The sequence below is a fragment of the Carassius gibelio genome, chromosome A21, assembly GCF_023724105.1.
Source record: "Carassius gibelio isolate Cgi1373 ecotype wild population from Czech Republic chromosome A21, carGib1.2-hapl.c, whole genome shotgun sequence".
In the NCBI taxonomy this organism is placed as follows: Eukaryota; Metazoa; Chordata; class Actinopteri; order Cypriniformes; family Cyprinidae; genus Carassius; species Carassius gibelio.
This window is the reverse complement of record NC_068391.1, coordinates 21801877-21825135: the sequence shown is the minus strand read 5'-3', so window position 1 is coordinate 21825135 and position 23259 is coordinate 21801877. Positions and strand designations below refer to the sequence as shown.

Sequence of the window (23259 nt, the reverse complement as noted above, 5' to 3'; positions counted from 1 at the left end):
ATAATTTTATATTTAATAAAATACATCAGAAATGTTTATATTATATTATATTATTCAGAGCAATCAGAGACAGGAAGAAGTCACAGATTACTACAGAAAAAGAGCAGATCATTAAAAGTACAGAAGGCCAAGTTTGGCGAAATTTCTGCAAGTCTGTTGGAAGAGAAACTGAAATAAATGTGGTTTGGATAATGAGTTTAAAACTTCTGAATTAAGAGCATCCACCAATAACTCAAAGAATACTTCAGCAGGAAAGGAAAAAATATTTAAATAGAGTTGCAACAGTTTTTGAGATTTCAGAATGTTTTATTTTTTACATCAATTCAACAGTCAATAGTATGGGGTTTATGATGTTGTTCTGAAGAGAAGATAACGTTTGTGAATCCCCTGTAAACCGTTTAGGACTGGGTTTGAATGGGATTTTCCCCATCACACAGACAAATGTTATCAAAGAAAAAAATCATCATGACAGACATAATCAACAAGTTATAAACTGTAGGAAATACAGAAGCTAAAATCTGAGACCAGAAACTGTAGCTGTAAGTGCACTAACAGCTCGTATTTAAAGAAGGTTCTGTACTTCTGTAACACGCTTTGGTTTCTACAGAACTTGTTATGCATCTGTCAGGTATTACATGTACGCAGTGGCAGAGATTATTATGGGGAGATACAGTACCAACCTGCCATTGGAGAAACACTAATGCCTGGACATCCAATCACATTCCAGCGGTGACATCATCGAGCGGCTGAACAAGAGGACATGGATGTGACAGCTCCAATAGTTTTAGGAGGTCATAGAGAGCTGCAGTCACTCTTACTAAAGCAATTATTGGATTATTAAAGTTGCACACTATAGTTTCAAACTTTGTAGCCCATTTATTTATGAATGATGGGATCAAAACACTCACCATATCTCCATGATGGATGGGAATTAGCCTCAGGAGTGTGGATGAAATCAAGCAGTTCTTATTAAAAGAAGAAAAGTGTCGGAGCATCCGTCCTAGAAGAAAGGAATCTGATTCTTCCGGCTGGACGACAGGAGGACAGTGATTGAGAAGCACTTCATCAACAGATCAATCGAACAAGGAGGCTTCATATACAGACCAATAGAATTACAAATCATTTTTCTTTATTTTTACATGTTTTGCACACACTCATCACTATTTTTGTGTATATGCAGAGATGTACATGCGCGTAAAAGACTTTATTATCAGGAAAAGATGCAAGTGAACAGATTCAAAAACACAAATAACAAACTGTTGGTCAAAACTGGGGAAAATGTCTTCAGATTCGTAAGGCTCAGATGTTCTGTCTAATAGCTGTTTGACTGAAGACACTATAATGATGTGAAGACAGACTTTGGTCATTATTCTTCAGTCTGACTGAAATTAGGAGAAATGTACACTTGTGTTGATCTGGAAGCATAAAGAGCATCCAAATGGAGAAGAGCCTCTGATCACAATAAATAAACGAGTAACAGAACAACCCTGATCGTTAAATTAGCTAATAAGTCAACAACATTCTAGCAAACAGACAAAAACACAACAGAGTCTGAACAGGGGCAGGTGAAATAAATAATGGCAGAAAACTAAAGCTAAGGTAACCGAGAATAAAGGAACATCTCTGCAGATTCGTCCCCATTCATATCCCCTCATGAAATACAAAGATAAAGTTCTGATATCATTCAAGAGCAGGTTCAAATCTTATTGGTTTCTCTACACTTCAAACCGTTGCTTAAATAGTTTCACATCTAGTTTTCTTCAACAAGCTACTATTGAAAACTTTGGGATGGAAAGGAACTGAGAAGCTGGTCGATCCATCGACTCGGGCCAAGGTTGTGTGACGTGCTCACGTTGATGAAGTGAGACACAGATAGAGCTTCACTATCTAGACAAGCATCGTATGTGATTGTTGTGCATGAGCTCTGTATGAGGCTGGGAATGTCAAACAGCATGCATGGCTTACAGCCCGAAATCTGCTGGATTTCCCTTCAGACCTGTAAAGGAAAGATGAATGGAAACGGGTGACCTTTGCCCTCCTCGGCCCACCGGAGATGAATGAAGCATGCATGCTAGCTGGGACGCTTCCGCTTTCGGAGCACGACTGGATTTGGTTGCAGCTCTGCCACGTTTCTAAAGGCACACCACCCGTTGACATTCACAGCTCGTTTAAATACTCTTATAGCGAGTAAAGCTCATGCTCGGCCCTGACGCCCGTGGCTCGTTCGGAGCGTTTAGTGCCAGCTAGTTTTCAATGAAGAAGAACAAATAGTGAAGGAATGCTGGAGCGTCCTCATCTGCTGGAGACCAGAGACTACATGGAGATGTTGCTGTACAGCTGCTCGATTTCTGTCTTGAAGTACTGCTTCAGCTCCGGTCTCTTGGCTTTTAAAGTGGGGGTCAGCAATCCGTTCTGGACGGAGAACATTTCTTTATGGATGTGGATGTCTTTAACCTGCCAGGGGTCAGAGAAATCATTGTGGATTATTACGTCAAGCAGGACCACACTCTGTGTTAGCATGAAGAACCTCTAACCTCCATGGAAAAGGGTTCTTTATAATGGAAAAGTGCACTTTAGATGAATAAAATATTCACACTCAGGAAAAAAAATAGTTATTTTAAGAACTGTTCATTAAAAGTGGAACCAAATATATTTCTTCTGTGGCACTGCTTTGAAAAACATTTATTTTTAATAGGTATTATTGTAAAAATGGTATAAAGTAAATAAAGTTGTACAAATGCAGAGTGTGTGGTTAAGGGTTAAATATAATATTTATAACTAGCTGTTTATTAAGACAATGTAATGATGCAATGTTCCAATTTAGACGAGAGCATGTGTGTTTTTCTGATTATTGAGGTCATTACACCTCTGTCTCGCCGTTACACTGTGGATCATGGTTTAGAGAATCAGTAACTTTGCTCTCTCCGTTGAACACAAGAGTGTGCAGTAATCTTAGAAGATCTGAAATGCATTTGAAGAACCATCATCAGCAAGAGATGACTGATCAAGATTAGAAGATGTCACAGCATCTCAGCTGTTTCATAAAGAGCAGGCACTGATGCACTTCATCTTTCAACTCAAAATGAAAAGTTTCTAACTTTGTAACTACCCTGTGCTATATCTGTGTTGCAAACGCACCTGTTCGAATGAATGGAGGCCACTAGCTCTTCCCAAGCACACCATGTCCTCCAGAATGGCTTTCTTAATTTCCTTCAGACGTGAAACAGAGACAGTGGTCAGTAAACGCATGTGTGGTGCCACAAGTGTTCAGAGCGAGCCTTACTTTATTTCCACACAGCTCGTCATAGCTTCCCACGAAGCCCTTCTTCTGAGCCCAGGAGGGTAAGACCTCAGGATCGGGGACGATGACTCCCACCAGACACGACTGCACACACAATCATCAGGCGTTATGAAGCGGTCAGCGCTGTGACCTGGTTCTGTGTGACCGGAGCGTGAGCCACTGACCTGCAGGCTGTCCCCGTGAACATAGAGCTGAGACACGGGCTCGCTGCGGATGTAGATGCTCTCGATCTTCTCCGGGGAAATATACTCTCCTTGAGCTAACTTGAAGATGTGCTTCTTCCTGTCGATGATCTTCAGCGTGCCGTTCTGATGGGAACAAAAGAAAGAAGCCATCATTCAGCTGTCTGAGGGACATGGATGGTTCATAATGTGCAGTGTTGATGTTTTAGGTTCTAGATCATCTCTCTTCTGGTAAAATACTGCTCAGGGCTGGTGTTCTGGTTAATGTTTCAGCCGTGAAGCACAAGCTGTATCTGTCAGATCTCTATAAGGATAGATCATAACACCACAACATGTGGACACAGAATGCAGATATTTAGTGGGAAAGGAAGGTCACGTTCATCCTGGTTCTCATGTAACGTACCGGCAGCCATTTGCCAATGTCTCCAGTGTGAAGCCATCCGTCTGCGTCCAGCGTCTCAGCCGTCCTCACAGGATCCTTCAGATAACCCTTGAACACGTTTGGGCCCTTCACACAAATCTGAATCAAGAAAGAATAAGAGAAGTTTGATACTGAATGTTATTAGTTTTGTTTGGTGAATGAAAACTTGCAGATCTCTTCTCTTCTCAGAGACAGATGTATAGTGGTGAGGAAGCAAGAGTTCAGCCTAACATCTCCATGTGCTGGAACTGTGTTCACTCTCAGATCATCTGAGATCAGGAGGAGTGTGTGTCTTCATCAGGTTTGGAGAAATGTAGCACTGCATCAGTGTCTCATCAGTGGATGCTCTGCAGTGAATGGGTGCCGTCAGAATGAGAGTCCAAACAGCTGATGGTAAAATCATCTTAATGCTGGATGTGTTTCAGGTTTTGTCTTCTCCAGATGTTCACTGATGGACTGGAGTGCTGTGGATTATTGGGATGTTTTTATCAGACTCTCATTCTGACGGCACCCATTCACTGCAGAGCATCCACTGATGACACACTGATGCAGTGCTGTATGTACTTTTCTCTTTCTCTGCTGTGAAGTAGCTTATGAGAGGATTTCTCCTTGCTCAGTGATCATCATGAAATGAAGCACAGATCGTGTTAACACACCTCTCCTTCTCCTTTAGCAGCAAAGTAGTTCTTCTCAGCCACATCCAGCAGTTTGATGAGATTACAGGGCAGCGGAGCGCCTACGTGACCTGCAGAAACACAGAATGAGGACCAAAGACCTGAATAACTTCATCACAGTTAGCTAAGGATATGCTTTAGCTGTCATGTGTAGTTCTGTTTTGGTTCAGTTTCTGTGTTCTCTTGTTAATCTGGTTAGTAGCTCCACAGCTGTTCTGATTCTCCCTGATTGCCCTGATCTGTTACTGAAGCCTTTGTCTGGTGTTGAAGTGTTTGCAAACCTCAGTCCGGCTGTAACGGCCATCATTAATAGTTCTTTAGCAAACGGAGTTGTACCAGCTAGGGTTAAACATGCTGTGGTTCACCCTCTGCTTAAGAAACCCATCCTCAGTAACTTTAGACCTGTCTCTAAGTTGCCTTTTATCTAAAAGCTATTAGAGAGTTGTTTATCGTCAGTTGAATTCCTTTATCAGTATGTTCAATGTTTTAGATATTTCCAGTCAGGTTTTAGATCAGAGAAACTGCACTGCCGAGAGTAAGTAATGAGCTTTAGCAAGTGCTTGACACTGGTTCATATGCTGTGTTTATTGTGTTGGATTTAAGTTCGGCTTTGATACAGTATCGTAGTATTGTGTCACATCAGTTGTAGAGGTTGCTGGGTATTCAGGGTGTTGCTCTGCAGTGCTAGGCTCTTATCTTAAAGACCGATCCTTCTCCGTGAGCATTGGGGAGTTTTCTTCATTGTGCGGTGTGCCCCAAAGACCCATTTTAGGCCCTCTTCTTTTCTCAGTTTACATGCTTCCCTTGGTTGTCATACCACTGCTGTGCTGACAATATACAGTTCTGTCTTCCAGCAAAAACTGACCGCAGTGACTCTTTTGAGGAGATAAAAGTTTGGATGGCTAATCATATTTTTGCAATTAAATGTAAGCTCAATTCAGATTTTGGGCCAATCTAGGACTTAATCTGTTTTTAATTTAGGGTCTCTCTCTGCCAATGTTCAAACCCATGTAAGAAATCTCATTTGATTCATTCCTCAAGTTTAAGAATCAAATTAGCACAGAGGTAAAGGGCAGGTCTTCCATCTGAGATCAATTGCTAGACTGAAAGAGTTTTTGCCTCACAAAGATCTGGAGAGTGTAATCTATGCTTTCATAACATCAGGCCTGGATTACTGTAATTCCCTTTACTGTGGCCTGCCTCAAACAGCAATGTCGGGTCTGCAAATTGTCCAAAATGCTGCAGTGAGGCTCCTTACTGGAACAAAAAAGAGGGATCACATTACTCCAGTTTTAGCGTCTTTACATTGGCTCCCTGTAAAGTTTAGAATTGAATTTATTTTAGCTGTCTTTGTGTGTTTCCATGTCCTCAACAAACAAGTGTGAGTTACAGATGATTCTGCAAATGACTGTTTAAAGGAGATAATGAGTGGAAAAACAGAGAGGACTCATTACTGAGAGCAAAACTCAGATGAAGTGTGATATAGGAACCAGCCAGAAGAGGGAGAGCTTTCTGTACAGTGGGCTGTGTTTGCTGACACACTCTGCTTCTCACAATTACTTCATTCTGCTGCACAGCTGGACTGAACACACATCACCTCAGTCTTTGGAGGATATAATCTAGATTATTACAGGCCTATGTCTGATCGCTCCTCTAAGAACAAGATCACTGCGCTCCAAAAGTCAGGTTCTCTTGTCATGTGAACTGATGTCAAGTGAAGAATTAAAAACAGAAATTAACAGAAATTAAAACAAACCTTCAGTCAGCAATGATGCAGTGAAAGATTTTCTTGGTTTTGTTAGACCTTATAATAACACCAAACTGAAATAAATCATACTTCAATTAGTTACATTAGTTCCTGGTTTTGTTTAATCCTTAAAACTGGATTTTATATTAATAAAAACATATTTTGTTAGTCACAGTTTAATTTGGATTACTTACTGTAAATAGAGGCAACTTCTAGACCTTATGCATCATTTTTCTGTTTTGTACCATCAAAACAACATCAGAAAAAAAACTGTTAATAATAATTTTTAAACCATTTTTTTAGTGCATTGTTGCTTTTTATTGATTTGGTATTAGTAATTTATTAACATCCAAATTACCTGTTTTTGTTTAGTGTTTCCCATTTATTTATATTATTTATAACTGAACCAATCTATATATAAATTTGTACCAACAAAACTATCTTTTGTTTTTAAACAAGTTAAAATAGCTCTTTGAGGTAACGTGTAGGTATTTACAGTGCAGTTTGTGCGATCAGTAAAGTTATCCAGTGTATGTAATTATAATATTTATTTTTGAAATCATATTTTAAAATATAATTTTTTATCATTTAATTTTTTTATTTTATTATTTGAGGAGTGTTATTTGCTTTTAGACAAACTGAACAAAACAGTACCAAAATCTGATTAGATATATATAAATCTGCTTAGACCAATATAAGCTGTTGTTGAAATGTGTGTGTGCATGTGCTGGAGCTGAAGAGAAGCTGTGATCTGCAGTGTGTGTGTCTCACCGGCCGTCCAGTCTCCAGGAGTGGTGTAGGTGCATCCAGCGGTGCACTCCGTCTGACCGTACGCCTCGTACACCTGCACACAGAGCATCGTCTGCGTGAGAAAACACCGGCGCTGAGCACCAGCAGCTGCGGCCGGCGGCGTGGGATCTCACCTGACAGCCGAGCGCCGCTCTCAGGAAGTCCAGGACGATCGGGGACGCAGGAGCCGCTCCGGTGATGATCATCCGTAACCTGCCGCCCAGACTGGCCTGAGAGGAGATCACATGATCATTCAGACATCAGCACGGCTGCAGCTTCATGTGTCCCTGGAGCTGCATTACACACCTGGATCTTGTGGAAGAAGATCTTGTCCCATACGCTATCACTGCGGATCACGCCGCGGCGCACCTCCAGCCCTTTCCTCTTAGCCGCGAAGTTCAGCAGCCAGCGCTTGAGCGAGGTGTTGGCCTGACTGAAGATCTGAGCGACAACAGAGACGGATGAGCTCAAACTGCACCACACACACATGCTTCATGGGTTCAATCCAGAGGCGTAACTGTTTCCCTATCAATCTATCTCTCCCTTTGTGTCAAGGACACTTATGGGAATCACTCTGATACTGGAGCTGGATTTCTTCATTTTGGTGTCGCTGCACTAACAAACAGCGCTTCAGCCCACTGTAGTCAGCTCTGAGCGCCATTTGTAATTAGTTTCTCTTTCGGCACGAGGATCATCTCCTTGCTGCACTCTGAAGAAAGAAGCTTGAAGCCTGCTGCTCACCGTAGAAGAGCCCTGACAGTCGGACGATGCTGCTCATAGTTGCCCGGCATAGTTGGTCTTTACCGTCTGCTTTCACCGGGTTTTATAACCTGGACATACCCTCCTGTCAGGCACAGATTTTGTCCTCTTAATTGACCTGATCCCCCAGATTAGTGGAGAGGATCTCGTATTTGTTTCATGCTTTTTAGGAGTCCTCGTAAAGGGTGAACATGAACAAATCAGGCTTCAGTATCAGAGGTAACAGGAGTTTCTCAGAAGCGTCCTTAACACACTTCTACTGTCCAAACAGTGTTTTCTATCCCTTACACTAACCCTAACCCTAACTCTACTCCTCACACAAAACTTTTCAGATTCTCAAAAACATACACACAATTTAGTTTGTTTTTTAAACCATTTGGTTTATGATGACACAGGAAGAATAAAATAAATCATATTGATGGTGTAATACTCATGTTATTAGACACATTTGTTCACTGGGACCATTCAACAAAATAAACAGCAAATATTAATAAATCATGAGTTGTTTATCAAAAACACCCTTTAAAGATCAGAGCTCTGCACATCTGCTGTTCCTCATTTGCCAGGAAGACCACAAAAAACAGTAAAGTACAGTACATCTTAAAAAGCTAACAAGTAAATGATGTAGTTGCAGTTTAAAAAAATGCTTACACACAGCTTTTGAAACTATCAAAACACTACACACAAAACCACACAACACACACACCGCATGCAAAACATCACACATATCTTGCAACAGCAAACACTTCATTTAAAACAGTTTGAACTCTTCTCACCTTGTCATACATGCGGTTCAGGAGTCGAGGCACCACTGGGAATATGGTGGGCCGGAGAGCCTTCATGTCGTCCGGAAGCAGACGGATATCTCCTTGGAAGAAGCCAATCCTCCCGCCGTGACAGATGACCACCGCCTAGAGGTCAGAGAACGTTACATTTGAATGTTCCTTCAGTGTTTAAATCACCCATTTTTTATATTTTAAAAACATTTCCTTTCACCATTACCCAAATTATTATTGATAATAAAATAATGCTATAAGAATTCAATGCTCCACAAGAGTCTGTGTTGTGTAAAGCACTACAGAGGAATCTGTGACATGACTACACTGTAAAACCCGACAAGTAAACTTAACTCAAACGGTTTGAGTAAACAGATATCCTTAAGTTATGTTAACTCAAACCATTTGAGGAAACTGATTGCCTTAAACCATTTAAGTTCAAAAAACTAATAGTTACGAGTACTCTGAACTTAATTCAGTTGAGTTCACTGAAAGAAAATATACATTGCAATTAAGTAATTAAGTGATTAACTAAGTGCTGATTGAGAATTAGTGATGAACAGCTGCTGTTAACAAACAGAATCACTGAAGAAAAGAGAAACACAAGAACTACTACAACTGACTTCAGACACAGACTTAGATGAAATCAACTGAAATAAAATACATGAAATCTCTCAAGATCTGATTAAACAACCCCACAAACAGCATCACCAGCTCCACTTATTAATAACCAGACTGACTTTATTTCTGTCAGACGTCTACAGAAGATCTTATTGAGAATGAACTAAGGTTTAGATGTTGATTTATTGTTTCATTTGAAGTAACCATGTTAGAGATCAGTGTTTGCTTCAGTTGGGCTCTTGACCCTTGATTTCTGTCTTAGTCTTTTTTCTGGCTGTTATAACCGTGTGTTTCTAAAACATATTTGTTATAACTCAAAAGCCCAGAAGAAATGCCATCAGGTGTTCACCTGTACCTAGATGTAGATTGTTGTACTTTATAGCTGTGATGATAATTTTTCATTATTATTCACAAATATTGATCTATACAGAGTCTAATCTCTGATTAAACAAATGTGTAATTAGTACAAGTGGACCTAATAAAAATGACACTAAGAGCCAGTGATTCTGTGATAATCAGTTAATATAAAAATGATTTCATAAACATTTTGTACACATACATTTTTCTTCTATGCCATTAGCTCGTCACACACAGACATCAATAATCAGAATATGAACCTCAACAATGGTGACGAAAAAAACATGCTGCAATGCATGCTGGGTTGTAGTACAAAACTCATCCATGGCTCCCAGCATGCTCTGCAGCATTTTTTTTTTCTTTTATGGTCACCATTGTTGAGGTTCATATTCTGATTATTGATGTCTGTGTGTGACTAACTGACACCATAGAAGACCAAACTGTTTGGAAAGTCTTTGTATTAACGGATTATTACAGAAACACTGGCTCTGAGAATCACTTTTACTACAGTCAATTTAATTACACAACCCATATTTCATCAGAGATTAGACTCCTAACAGTTGCATAATAATATATATAATTGGTTGTTATACCAATATAAAGTATAACAACCTACATCTAAGTACAGGTTAACACCTGATGGCATTTCTTCTGGGCTTTTGAGTTACAACAAATGTGTTTTAGAAACACACGGTTATAACAGCCAGAAAAAAGACTAAGGCAGAGGTCAAGGGTCAAGAGCACAACTAAAGCAAACACTGATCTCTAACATGGTTACTTTAAATGAAACAATACATCAACATCTAAACCTTAGTTCATTCTCAATAACGAAATGAGAACTGTGTGTGTGTGTGTGAGTGAGTGTGAGTGAGTGTGTGTGTGAGTGTGTGTGTGTGTGTGTGTGTGTGTGTGTGTGAGTGAGTGTGTGTGTGAGTGTGTGTGTGTGTGTGTGTGTGTGTGTGTGAGTGAGTGTGTGTGTGAGTGTGTGTGTGTGTGTGTGTGAGTGAGTGTGAGTGAGTGTGTGTGTGAGTGTGTGTGTGTGTGTGTGTGTGTGAGTGTGTGTGTGAGTGTGTGTGTGTGTGTGAGTGAGTGTGTGTGTGAGTGTGTGTGTGTGTGTGTGTGAGTGAGTGTGAGTGAGTGTGTGTGTGAGTGTGTGTGTGTGTGTGTGTGTGTGAGTGTGTGTGTGAGTGTGTGTGTGTGTGTGTGTGAGTGAGTGTGAGTGAGTGTGTGTGTGAGTGTGTGTGAGTGTGTGTGTGTGTGTGTGTGTGAGTGAGTGTGAGTGAGTGTGTGTGTGAGTGTGTGTGTGTGTGTGTGTGTGTGTGTGTGAGTGAGTGTGTGTGTGAGTGTGTGTGTGTGTGTGTGTGAGTGAGTGTGAGTGAGTGTGTGTGTGAGTGTGTGTGTGTGTGTGTGTGTGTGTGTGTGAGTGAGTGTGTGTGTGAGTGTGTGTGTGTGTGTGTGTGAGTGAGTGTGTGTGAGTGTGTGTGTGTGTGTGTGTGTGTGAGTGAGTGTGAGTGAGTGTGTGTGTGAGTGTGTGTGTGTGTGTGTGTGTGTGTGTGTGAGTGAGTGTGTGTGTGAGTGTGTGTGTGTGTGTGTGTGAGTGAGTGTGAGTGAGTGTGTGTGTGAGTGTGTGTGTGTGTGTGTGTGAGTGAGTGTGTGTGTGTGTGTGTGTGTGTGTGTGTGTGTGTGTGTGTGTGTGTGAGTGTGTGTGTGAGTGAGTGTGTGAGTGAGTGAGTGTGTGTGTGAGTGGGCTATAAATGAGCTATTGCCTGAGAATATGTCACAGCAATCACAGGCCGATGTTTTCTCACGCGTGTCTCACCTCGATCAGTCTCTCGAACATGTGAGCAAGAGGCAGGAAGGAAATGAGAACGTCATCTTGGTTTGGAAAGATCACCTTCTGCAGCGGCACAAATAGAAAACGCTGTGGTTAGTCTGATAAGAGTCAGTCAACAGTCTGCAGAGGGGATGAAAACACAAAACTCTTACATCTGTCACTTTCAAGAAGCCCCCGAAGTCAGCCACGACGTTCCCGTGGGTCAGCATCACTCCCTTCGGGTCTCCTGAGGGACAAACACACACCAGAGTCACACCAGAGTCACACCAGAGTCACACCAGAGTGACCGAGCGGCCCAGGGCTGTGCAGACGTGACGTCACATTACTCTGTGTTAGAACACACACTCTCTTCACTAGCGCTCGGAGGAGAAGAGATGAAGTGACTCTCATAGACTGAAGACACTTGACTGTAAAATCTTGCTCTAAGGCATTACAGATATAACAGGCCCAAACGGCAAACATATGTAAGATATACTTAAAATATATATCTACGGAAACATATTTTCTACCAATATATGTTTTGGCCATTTGGTATTTTGGTATATATATATATTAAAATGAATATAAAAATACATGAAAATAAAAACCTTATTATTATTTTTTTTTTTTTGGTTAAAACTTAATATAATTGTAATATTATTATAATTTTTAAATGAAGTGTCAACATCTTCAACACTGGACGTTTTGTTGCTACTTTCAGACAGAAGCGAGAGATCAGTAATTGTTCCTGGTTCAGCTCTTCTGAAAACACTCTTGAGATAAACTCAGAGACAGGAAGAAGAGGAAGGAAGCATCAGGAATCCTGAGAGAAGCCTGGGATCACACGCATGAGAGTGGACCGTTATAGATGTTATATTATTATATTATAGTGTTAGAGTTACACACACACACACACACACACACACACACTTCCAGCTGTTCATGTGCTGTGTGTGTGTGTACAGCGGTGATCTACACACACTCCCCTGAAGGAGCTGCTCATTTCAGACTTTGACTGATATTGTGTGTATGCATTTATATATTCAGTATATACATATATATATATATATATATATATAGCATCTACAAGCAGGGGCTAACTGGACCAGCCAAGACCAGCTAACTATTCATTAACTACGTCTCATGAACCTCTCATAAACTACTCCTAATAATTAACTCCTCAGTGTGTGTGAAAGCGTGTGTTTGTGACTGACCTGTGGTTCCACTGGTGAAGCAGACGATGGACAGGTCATCTGCTGCGGGAGGCTACAGGAACACATGAACACCACTCAAACACTCTTCACTGTGGATACGGGGTTAAATCAGGCTAACACCTCATACAGTGGGTGGTTCTATATATGTCACACTCTAAAGGATGTTTTGTGAAGAAAGGGCAGTGATGAATGTCTCTAAACATGTGTCAGCTTTAAGAAACACAGTGTGATCTGTGATTAAATAGTGCTGGAGAAACACTGGTTGCACACTTACCACAGGTTTCCTGTAGTGCTCTCGACCCAGAGCCTAAAAACAACATCAAGACATCAACAAACAACTTCCTGAGACGTTAATCTCCCCCAGCATGTGCAGTGAATGCAGTTCATTAGAACGAGCCCGGGCCTGCTGCCATCAGACTGCATTCAGGGATGTTATCTTTCTCTGAGCGATCGTCAGATAAACTACTGAGGAAAACCAGCCTCCCTCAACCCTCAGCCACGTCCTTCACCCGCTCGTTTCTTACCAACCATTGAAGGATCTCCTAAACCCATAATGTCTGTCTTCTCTGTGATCTTTAGCTGAACAGGTCTCACCTCCACATCTCTGAGCGCCCGGATGTGAACGCTGCACTTCTGAGCTTCTTCCAGCAGCTGAGTGTCAAAGGCATCCATGAGGATGATCATCTTCAGCCCCGGCGTCTCTCCTCGCTGGACGTTCTCCAGGAGAACCGACGCTTTCTCTGCTTTATCACAGATCACTGTGGAGATCTCAGCTGAAAGAGGGACAGCAACATTAGAACGGTTTTCTAAATTAAATCCATTTTTCACATCTGTACGGTTCCACGAAGAACCTTCAACGTCCGTGGAACCACTAAAGGTTCTTTAGACCATTAAAACGTTCTTCACACTAAGAAAAAGCACTGATCTTCTCAGCTGAACCAATGCTGGTTCTTCTCTGCTCCCCTTAGGAGTTTAGGGTGTTTGGGGTGACGGAGGAGCACCTGTGTTGATGATGTAGCGGATGGCGTCGGGTCCCAGCGTGTCGTACAGGGGAACCACCACCATGGAGTAGGTGTAGCACGCCAGCTCCGAGATGATCCACTGCGAGAGAAGAAGAAGACGGAGGAGCTCATGAGTGTGTGTGCACTGCTTCTGGCAGCTTCATGTTCTGGTGTCTGGTGTTTTACCTCAGGCCTGTTCTGAGCAAACACCCCGATGAACTGATCCGGACTGGGCTGACACCCCTGAGACAGTAAACCAGAGCCCAAGTGCTCCGCCCTGCTGGACACCTGCAGGACACACAGACAGACAACCATCAGCTTCTGCTCTCCGTAGGGTTTCTGTTCTCCTTTCACGTGAATAAACCGCTCGAGATTATCTCACAACATTAGAACAGCAGATGAGAAGCAGCCGTGTTGAGACGAGAGACAGCAGGAGTAAACAGGGCATGTGTCTCAGCTGTCAGCTTGAGATGGGTTTGAGACTCACCTCTCTGTAGGACAGCCATTTGTAGGGTTGATTGGGGAGTCTGGAGCCTAAAAAGGGTCCGTCACCTGCTCAGAAACAACAGAGAGACGTCAGATCTTCACACAGATCATCTCAAACACGTCTACATCTCACTTATCACGCGGATCAAAACATTGCATTGATTATGATTACCCTAGTGCCTTCACCAAAGCTGCTTTTACTATACTATACTGTGAAATATCATCACAACTGTTTTTACTGTAAGTGATTGATATTCTAGAGCCCATGGGGGGAACCACTGTCCTGCAAAGCTCATTTCGTCCTGCTCCAGCACACCTGTCCTGAGACGATCCTGCAGACCTTGATCAGCTGCTTCAGGTGTGTTAGATTACAGTCAGAGCTGGACCCGGCAGGACACTGAGCATTATTAATAACTGAACATGTTTTAACACACCTCTGCGTTTAGCTTTAACTGCTCAGATAATGTCAGCTGTGTGTCCACATGTGGACAGTGCTGTGGTTTGGTCATCATGTGATGTGCACGCCTCAGGGTTTAGATCACACGCGTGTGTATATGTACACGGCGAGGCTCACCGGTGATGTGCAGACCTCGCTGAAACACCTCGTACATGGTCTTGGCGTCCTCGTGGTAGTACGAGAGCAGCGTGGAGCTGTCGCTTATCAGGGACCTCCGAGCACCATCCTCCATCTGGAAAAGAGAGGACGCTCTTCTGTAAATCCATCTCATTAACCGCAGGAAAGATGCATTGTTGGACTGGTTGTGTAGTACTTGTTTGCATTCATGTTTGCATTTGTGCTTGCGTTCTCCTGGACTGTGTATGTGCAACCATAGTGCCTTTGTTTAAAACCAAACACTCAAAGGGTTTTCAAAGGGACTCCAGTGCAGGAAATATTATCATTATGTTCTCCTGAACCACATTTGAAAAGAGAGTATTGGATTAAATATATATATATATATATGGTGATGATCTTATTGATTTAAAGCCAGCTGCCACAAATGTTTTGCTTATGCAAAAACCTCAGGTCTGAGCCAGATTTGAACACAAAAGACCGATCATCACAGGACAGTGAACCTGAGCTCAAACTGAGTTTGAGGATTTATCAGTGAAAAATGAGAAATGTTTCTTTGGCAACTAGCAGAAATAAAATGTATGTAAACCTTGTTTTAATTGATATAAAGCCTTGTGTCTGGTCTGAAGGTCCAGAGGTTTGTCTGTTTGACTGGCAGGATGATTGGTCACCTGCACTTCCTGTGACTGGAGCCGGAGGTCGCAGGGCGGTGTGATGGGCCGCGGCCGGGTGGAGATCCAGTAGACCAGCACAGCGGTCAGAGCACCCAGACCCAGCAGCGTGGAGGTGGGCAGAGAGCGCAGGAACTGACCCAAATCATCCAGCTCAGGAACACCTAGCAGCAGATCCCGAGACTGCATCTTCTCCATAAGTGAGGAGCTGAGCTCTGACACACACACACACACACACACACACAAACAGATTAGATCAGATCCAACATACAGGATCATGTGTGAAAAGATCAATCTGAAATCCCAGAGTCACAGTTTGTCTGGACATTTACACAAACAGAGAGCAGTGCTCTGGTTCTTCTGACAACACACTCTCACACACACACACAAACACACACACACACATACACACACAGTGTGTGGATGTGCATTAGCATGGTTTAAATCATACTTATATGACCGCCATCAGTTCGTAGCAGTGAATGAAGATGTATCATATCGATCACAAGTGCAGTATGGAGTACCTCAAGGCTCAGTACTAGGGCCGCTATTCTTCACGCTTTATATGTTACCCTTGGGAGATATCATCAGGAAACATGGTGTTAGCTTTCACTATTATGCTGATGATACGCAGCTCTATATTTCCTCGCAGCCCGGTGAAATACACCCATTTGAAAAACTAATGGAATGCATAGTCGATGTAAAAAAACTGGATGACAAGTAATTTCTTACTGCTAAATTCAGAAAAAACATAGGTGTTAATTATAGGACCTAAAAACTCTGCTTGTAATAACCTAGAACACTGTCTAAGACTTGATGGTTGCTCTGTCAATTCTTCGTCATCAGTTAGGAACCTAGGTGTGCTATTTGATCGCAATCTTTCCTTAGAAAGCCACGTTTCTAGCATTTGTAAAACTGCATTTTTCCATCTCAAAAATATATCTAAATTACGGCCTATGCTCTCAATGTCAAATGCAGAAATGTTAATCCATGCATTTATGACCTCAAGGTTAGATTATTGTAATGCTTTATTGGGAGGTTGTTCTGCACGCTTAGTAAACAAACTACAGCTAGTCCAAAATGCAGCAGCAAGAGTTCTTACTAGAACCAGGAAGTATGACCATATTAGCCCGGTCCTGTCCACACTGCACTGGCTCCCTATCAAACATTGAATAGATTTTAAAATATTGCTTATTACTTATAAAGCCAGTTGCTTTGATGCAATGTATTTTGTTTAAAGCGCTATATAAATGAAGGTGACTTTGACTTTGACACACAAACACACACACACACACACACCCACACACATATACTCTCTCATGCACACACACACACAAACACACGTTTTTTAAGGTCATGCAAATGTTAGGATAAAATATTCTTAAAATTATGTTTATGAAACTTTCTAATGACATTTTCAATATTTGATATTTGTTCTCTGTCATGACTTCAGTCTGATCCGCAGGTTTTTGTTGTGTTTGTTTTGTTGAGTTTCTTCAGTGAACTCCTGACTGCTGTTTATAGTCATGTGTTTAGGTATGGGCTCGGGATCAGGGATCTTAGAATATGCTCATGCATTAATATGTGCTTAATAAGTACCAATAATGTTAGTGATATGCATGTATAATAGTAATGTTACCAGTAATGCTTATGCTTTGTCAATAATACATATGGCTCTTCTGGATGTGTCTGGCAGCAGAACTGCTGATGTTTCTATTGAAAGTATTGACTGATTGTGGAGCCTTTTAAAGTCTGTTTATCTGCAGCTTCTGTCCTATCCAGACTTCATGACGGTGATTGAATTTACTCCATGTACTTTGAATGCACTCATAAATAACTGCACTCATAAACAACCTCGTGTGCTGTCAGTCTTCAGAAGCAGAAGGGTTTAGTGTCTGGAAGCACACTGTAACTCTGGATCATCTCCGCTCATCTAGACAGACTAACATCTCAACACTCAACAGTTTCCAGACGCTCTCCTGATGCACAAGTGTTCATTATCACAGGATTATCAGCACTGAATATAGTCCGTCTGCAGGATATTCAGGATCAGATATTCTTAATCTGAACAAGCATTTCACTTTTCCACAACAGATCAGTAGTTCATGCCTGAGACTGTGTTTGAATATATATGATGATGATCTGTATAGAGTTATATACTGTAACATTAGTGTTTCTCATGCACTTTAGTCTCCTCTACTTTTATGTTATAGCTAAGTCAGCTATTAAGCAATTAAATTGTGAAAAGCTAAAAAAACATTTCTATATAAATCTGGCTATAACAAATGAGAGGTTTTGTAAGTTGGTCTAAAGTCCAGTGTGAGAGAGACACATTACTAAAGCGATCACACTGAGCAAGACTGCTATGAAACACTTGACACTGGATAATAAATCTCACAATTATCCAGCTGAATAATGCTACACAGACTGATTGATCGAATCATTTCAAGAATCTAGTGTGTTTGTGTTGTTAGCACTCAGATCAGTGTATTGAGGTGTTTGTGATAAAGCTGGATTATTCCACATGTGTTGTACCTGAGCTCTAGTCTTTAGATGAGCTTCTTCATGTATACCCCACAACAGAGCATCATATAACTCGTGAAGAGCGATGATTGGCTGCTGTGCATCTTAAGGGCGGGATCAGGAGAAAGGCTCCGCCTCCCCACCCCACCCCACACAGGCATCACTAGCAATTAGCTAGCGCTGTCACAGGAGATAACGGCCTATTAGTCCAGATACAGATGGACAGGAGGAACCCTTGCTTTCCTCTGTCCACCTTTCCCTCCTCACATGAACTGCTTCCTGAAGACATCTCCTCTTCTGCACTGCTGCCTTAAAGAACTACTTCTTCCTGATTTAACCCATAAAAACTTAGATTAGTGTACATGTGCAATTAATGATTAGTTAAGACTTTACAATAGTTTTGTTAGTTACAATGCTTCTACAGCATTTATGAATCTCAATTAACATTAACTGCAACAATTCCTAATTTTAACCATTTTAATGTGAACTAGAGCATGAACAAACACTTCACAATTGTATTACATAACTTTAAGAAATATTATGAACAAATACTGTAAAAAAAATATATTGCTCACTACTAGTTTAGGTTAACTAATGAGACATAACTGTACACTGACAGAAATATGAACCTACAATACTACCAACTAAAAGAGCTAGTTTAATTAGCATCGCTCAGTCAACCTGAGAGCACTCATTTACACCAACAGAAGTCTTGATCATGATTAGAAACAGGTTGCTACTTTCATTCATATACACATGCTCAATATCACACACACACACTGTCTCTCTCACACACACATAGACACACACACACACACAAACACACACAAACATGTTCACTATCACACACAAACACTGTCTCTCTCACACACACTCTCACACACACATAGACACACACACACACACAAACATGTTCACTATCACACACACACACTGTCTCTCTCACACACACTCTCACACACACATAGACACACACACACACACACAAACACACACAAACATGTTCACTATCACACACAAACACTGTCTCTCTCACACACACTCTCACACACACATAGACACACACACACACACAAACATGTTCACTATCACACACACACACTGTCTCTCTCACACACACTCTCACACACACATAGACACACACACACAAACATGTTCACTATCACACACACACACACTCTCACACACACATAGACATACACACACACACACACACAAACATGTTCACTATCACACACACACAGTCTCTCTCACACACACATAGACACACACACACACTCTCACACACACATAGACACACACACACACACAAACACACACAAACATGTTCATTATCACACACACACACACTGTCTCTCTCACACACTGTCTCTCTCTCTCACACACACACACACACACACATTTGTGTCACTGATGGGTTTGAGCTCTTAATATTAATGCACTGCAGTTACTGAATTTAAGGGCATTTTTTGTTTCCTTTGTGTTGTAAAACTGAAGCAAAACCAGTTGAGAATCACTGATTGTTGATATATCGAGAGCAGCGCAGTGTCACACACACACACACACACACACACACACACACTAAAGCCCAGCACTGGCCAGTCGCTCGTGGTGTGTGATTATCGAAACGCTGAACCTCGTGGCCACCGTATCACACCACCCTCAGCAGATGCAGCTCCGCTCAAGCCCTCCCTCCATCCCATAATCCACTGCTCTCCATCTACCCTTGACTACATGATACACAGTCTTATCTTACAGCTCACACACACACACCGGCTGAGAGATCCACAACACATTCACCATCAAACACACTCTTCCGTGCACATTCAGCACAGTCAGTCACTTCTGTACTACATCTGCATCACAGAATCAGCCGAACACACTCATCTACAAACACAACACAGTGTTTCAGTTAAATCAGCCACAAACAGCTCTATAGAGCAACTAGTGCAGTTTTGTCTTGATTGTTCTCAATGTAACCTCCGGTTGATTCATATTAAACCACATGTTCCAGTATCTTTCTACTTGAATAAAGCCAGAAGTGCACATCATTCCCAGCGCGAGAGTAATCCACACGACTAGCGCTTCCATCCTCACACATGATCTAACCGAATAACCCAGCTGGCATGTGCTGCACGAGACGCCCTATTTACTCAGCAGGTTTATTCTGCTCACCAAGCGACATTTCTGTTGTCCACACAATCATACAAATCAACCTTCCCCATTCAGCACACCACAAACCCCTGAGAGAACGGCTGTGGTTAAACCGTCCGACATGCAGACACACGTGACCGCTGCCAAAAGAGGATCTCAGTGCTTCTCTGATGTTGCTATAAATGGCCATCTCTCTGTGTCCTGCTGTAAAGCAGAAGTGCTGGAGACGACTGAGCAACGGACTGACAGATTCCCAAGACTAGCTTCCGGTTGTCTTGTGATTCAAGATAAATCTCCCATGACACTGGAGAACGTTTCATTTCTTTCAGTATGCTTACTAAACTCTTCAAGTTTGCTTGTCCTGTACACTAATTAAAGTCAATGCAAAGCTGGCTATCAAACCTGCACTGAAAATGGTAACTTCTAAATTAACTGGTTTTATCCAAGTTTTAAATGTGTTGAAGAATTTTTTACATATCTTCTTTTTAGTTCAGTAAAGAAACTTTGGAAAAACTAGAGGAAGAGTAAATGATGGCAAATTCTCATTTTAGGACAAACTGTTCCTTTAATGGTAGCAACTTCCAGATACTGCAGTGTGTCATATAGTAAGCCTCAATCTTTAAATTATAGAGGATGGGGTGAAAGATTAGGTCCAAGCGGACTCAATGCATAATTCATACGCAGCACATGGCAGCTGAGGTTGGACACGGTGAGCTTTGGGTGTCCATGTAGATGGCACTTGGCTATGAAAAATGCATGAGGTGAAGGTTACACTGTAAAGAACATCTTCCCTTTAAAACCAAACGCGTTTAATTGCTGCCTGAAGTTCTAAAGAAAATCGAAATGTGCAACCCAACCACATACTGACCACTCTGAACTGAAACTCATAAAAGGGAGAAATTATTGTGAGAAGTTCCTGTAGCTGAAATGGCAGTGCATGTCACTGTCACTGAACCCTTGAACAAAAAAATGAAAGGAACAGAGCACATGCTGCAGAGAGCGTAGTAAAGTTAGCTGTGCAGTGCCCTAAGCAGTGCGCTTTCCACTAGGCCGGATGCAGTGACGTTTCAGAACCCCTCGCTGGACAGCTCCCGCCAATCAGGAGCGGCGCTCGCCGTGACGTCACCGGCCTCTGCGAAGTACGATGAAGCAGGACACCGGCAAACCAGCCGTTTTAAACCATGCCCCACAAAATGCAAAACCCATTTATAGAGCTCTAAGTGTCCCGAGTCACTGTCCCACATCACTCACACACACAGAAGTCATTCACACGCTGTAACGCGACGCACCAGATCTTCATCCCTGTGTGCCGCATAACGCAAAAACATCCCCGTCAGCATCTCACGCGCCTCCTCGACACGGAAACACATTCAGAGGCGAATATTAACAGAACTGCGTTTCTACAGGTGATATTTAAGACAGGACCGACAAGTCATGCTAACGAGGTCCAGAAAGCGTCGAGATCCGCGAATGATTTTCACTAATGAGCGTCTCATAATGTCCGGCTCTTTCACCGCGTGATTCGCCATCGGACCGACTGATATTCACCTGCAGCACGAGCACGAGCACGAGGAAAACTCACCTAGTACAACCCAGACAGAGCCAGCGACTAAAGCGAAGGCGAGCATGTCTCAGTCATGAGCGAGAGAGGGATGTCGCAGCGTTCATCTGTCCTGCATCGAGCCGGGCTGAGACGCACCGAGGACGGGAGAGATGCTGCTGCTGCACCGGTGGAGAGAGAGCGGATGAGCGACAGGTCTGCTGTCTCCTCCCTCACCGGGATGACGGGGGTGGGGGGGTGGAGATGCTGCTGGATGATTCCTAGCGTCAGACACGTATAAAACCAGGCTTTTGAGCTGAGGAGACGTTTTTACTTCTTTGATTCTTATAAGATAATCACATCTTCAGTTTTAGGTGATTTTCCACAGACATGATTTCCGAGACATTTTTGTAGCTACCAGTAATATAAGGTTATGATTTACATCTGGGTTTTTCGTTTGTTTTTGTTTTGTTTTATTGGGGGGGAAGTTTTATCTTATGGTGCTCAGTCTATCTTTTGCTCCATCAGCCATCCACCAATACCCAGAGGCATAGCGCATCACGTGACACTCATGCTCCTCCTCCCCCGGTTTAACCTTGAATCGCTCTCCTTCTGCACCTCCATCCAGAGCGGATCACGTGACGCATTCAAAGATTAAAGTCTCCAGTCTGTATTTCATGCATGTTGGGATGCATCACATAGTGTTGAGGCACTTGTCCTCTCTTGTTGTGTAAGATCAGATGGATCTGGAAGGTTTGTGTCTGAGGGAAGGCAGGCTGGGCAGTGACGCAGCTGCTGTGGATTTGCCACTCAATCCAATGTCACCGAGCTGTCAAAGCAGATGGCCAAGCGGAGATTTACTCGAGCCCTCCTCTCTCCTACCTGCAGCCTACTGACACAGTAATCACTGTTGTTCCATACAGGAACGCCAGTCCATCCTGTGCAACTAATAATGCTTGAGAAACTGCTGCGGTCCCAGTTCAGGCCTTTTTCTGAGACAAATTCCTCGAGTTTTCCTTTTGCTGTGTTTTACTTTATAATGATAGCAGGTCATACAGAAAAATACAGTGGAGATCTAGACACAATAATGTGTGAAACCTGATAAGAAGTTTAGTAAGTGTGTGTGTGTGTGTGCGTGAAGGCCACCGATCAATCTCTGTCTCATTCTCATGCAGGAACGGCTTAAAAAACCTCTTTATTTTATTAATAAAGAATCTGAAATTTAAATAGTTCCAACTTGTTTCTAAAATGATAATTGTACAATGTGGAAACCTGCTTTACCTAGACTAAAATAAACTATTAGATTATTAACAGATTATTAAACATTAATCTGCTCACTCTCAGATCATCCCAGATCAGGAGGAGTGTGTGTCTTCATCAGGTTTGTAGAAATGTAGCACTGCATCAGTGTCTCATCAGTGGATGCTCTGCAGTGAATGGGTGCCGTCAGAATGAGAGTCTGATAAAAACATCCCAATAATCCACAGCACTCCAGTCCATCAGTGAACATCTGGAGAAGACGAAAGAAACAGTTAAAGTTAAACTTTAGATTAGGAAACACTATTCACCATGAACTAGTTGTTTATTAGCATGTATATAACACGCTTATAGTGTGTTTAATACTTATAAAGCTCATATTAACGCATGACCATATTCTAG

At 42.1% G+C, this 23259-nt stretch overlaps 1 protein-coding gene across 3 annotated transcripts; it reads right to left on the bottom strand.

Annotated features, from left to right (window-relative positions):
* Positions 1-1107: 1107 nt before the first annotated feature.
* Positions 1108-22015, bottom strand: LOC127941422 (long-chain-fatty-acid--CoA ligase 6-like). Of its 3 annotated transcripts, none has more exons than XM_052536435.1 (21): positions 21643-22015; positions 15384-15598; positions 14716-14830; positions 14143-14207; positions 13842-13943; positions 13656-13755; positions 13249-13427; positions 12929-12961; positions 12655-12706; positions 11614-11687; positions 11447-11524; positions 8650-8784; positions 7421-7555; positions 7249-7344; positions 7097-7169; positions 4561-4649; positions 3887-4003; positions 3466-3609; positions 3284-3385; positions 3139-3210; positions 1108-2454 (listed from the first exon to the last, which is right to left on the bottom strand). In XM_052536435.1, exons 1-21 carry the CDS (start codon positions 21686-21688, stop codon positions 2314-2316), a joined length of 2163 nt encoding a protein of 720 aa, XP_052392395.1. In that variant the 5' UTR covers positions 21689-22015; the 3' UTR covers positions 1108-2313. The 3 variants fall into 3 exon arrangements, with proteins under 3 accessions (XP_052392395.1, XP_052392394.1, XP_052392396.1); XM_052536434.1 differs by lacking the exon at positions 21643-22015 and adding an exon at positions 20082-20100; XM_052536436.1 differs by lacking the exon at positions 21643-22015 and adding an exon at positions 17919-18203.
* Positions 22016-23259: the final 1244 nt, after the last annotated feature.

Excerpts from the sequence above, each read along its gene's own strand:
- LOC127941422 (XM_052536435.1), bottom strand. The coding sequence starts at position 21,688 with ATGCTCGCCTTCGCTTTAGTCGCTGGCTCTGTCTGGGTTGTACTAG. Across the intron at positions 13,428-13,655 it reads CCGCTACATCATCAACACAG|CTGAGATCTCCACAGTGATC; the intron begins GTGCTCCTCCGT and ends TCCCTCTTTCAG. Across the intron at positions 4,004-4,560 it reads CTGCTAAAGGAGAAGGAGAG|ATTTGTGTGAAGGGCCCAAA; the intron begins GTGTGTTAACAC and ends TTCTTGATTCAG.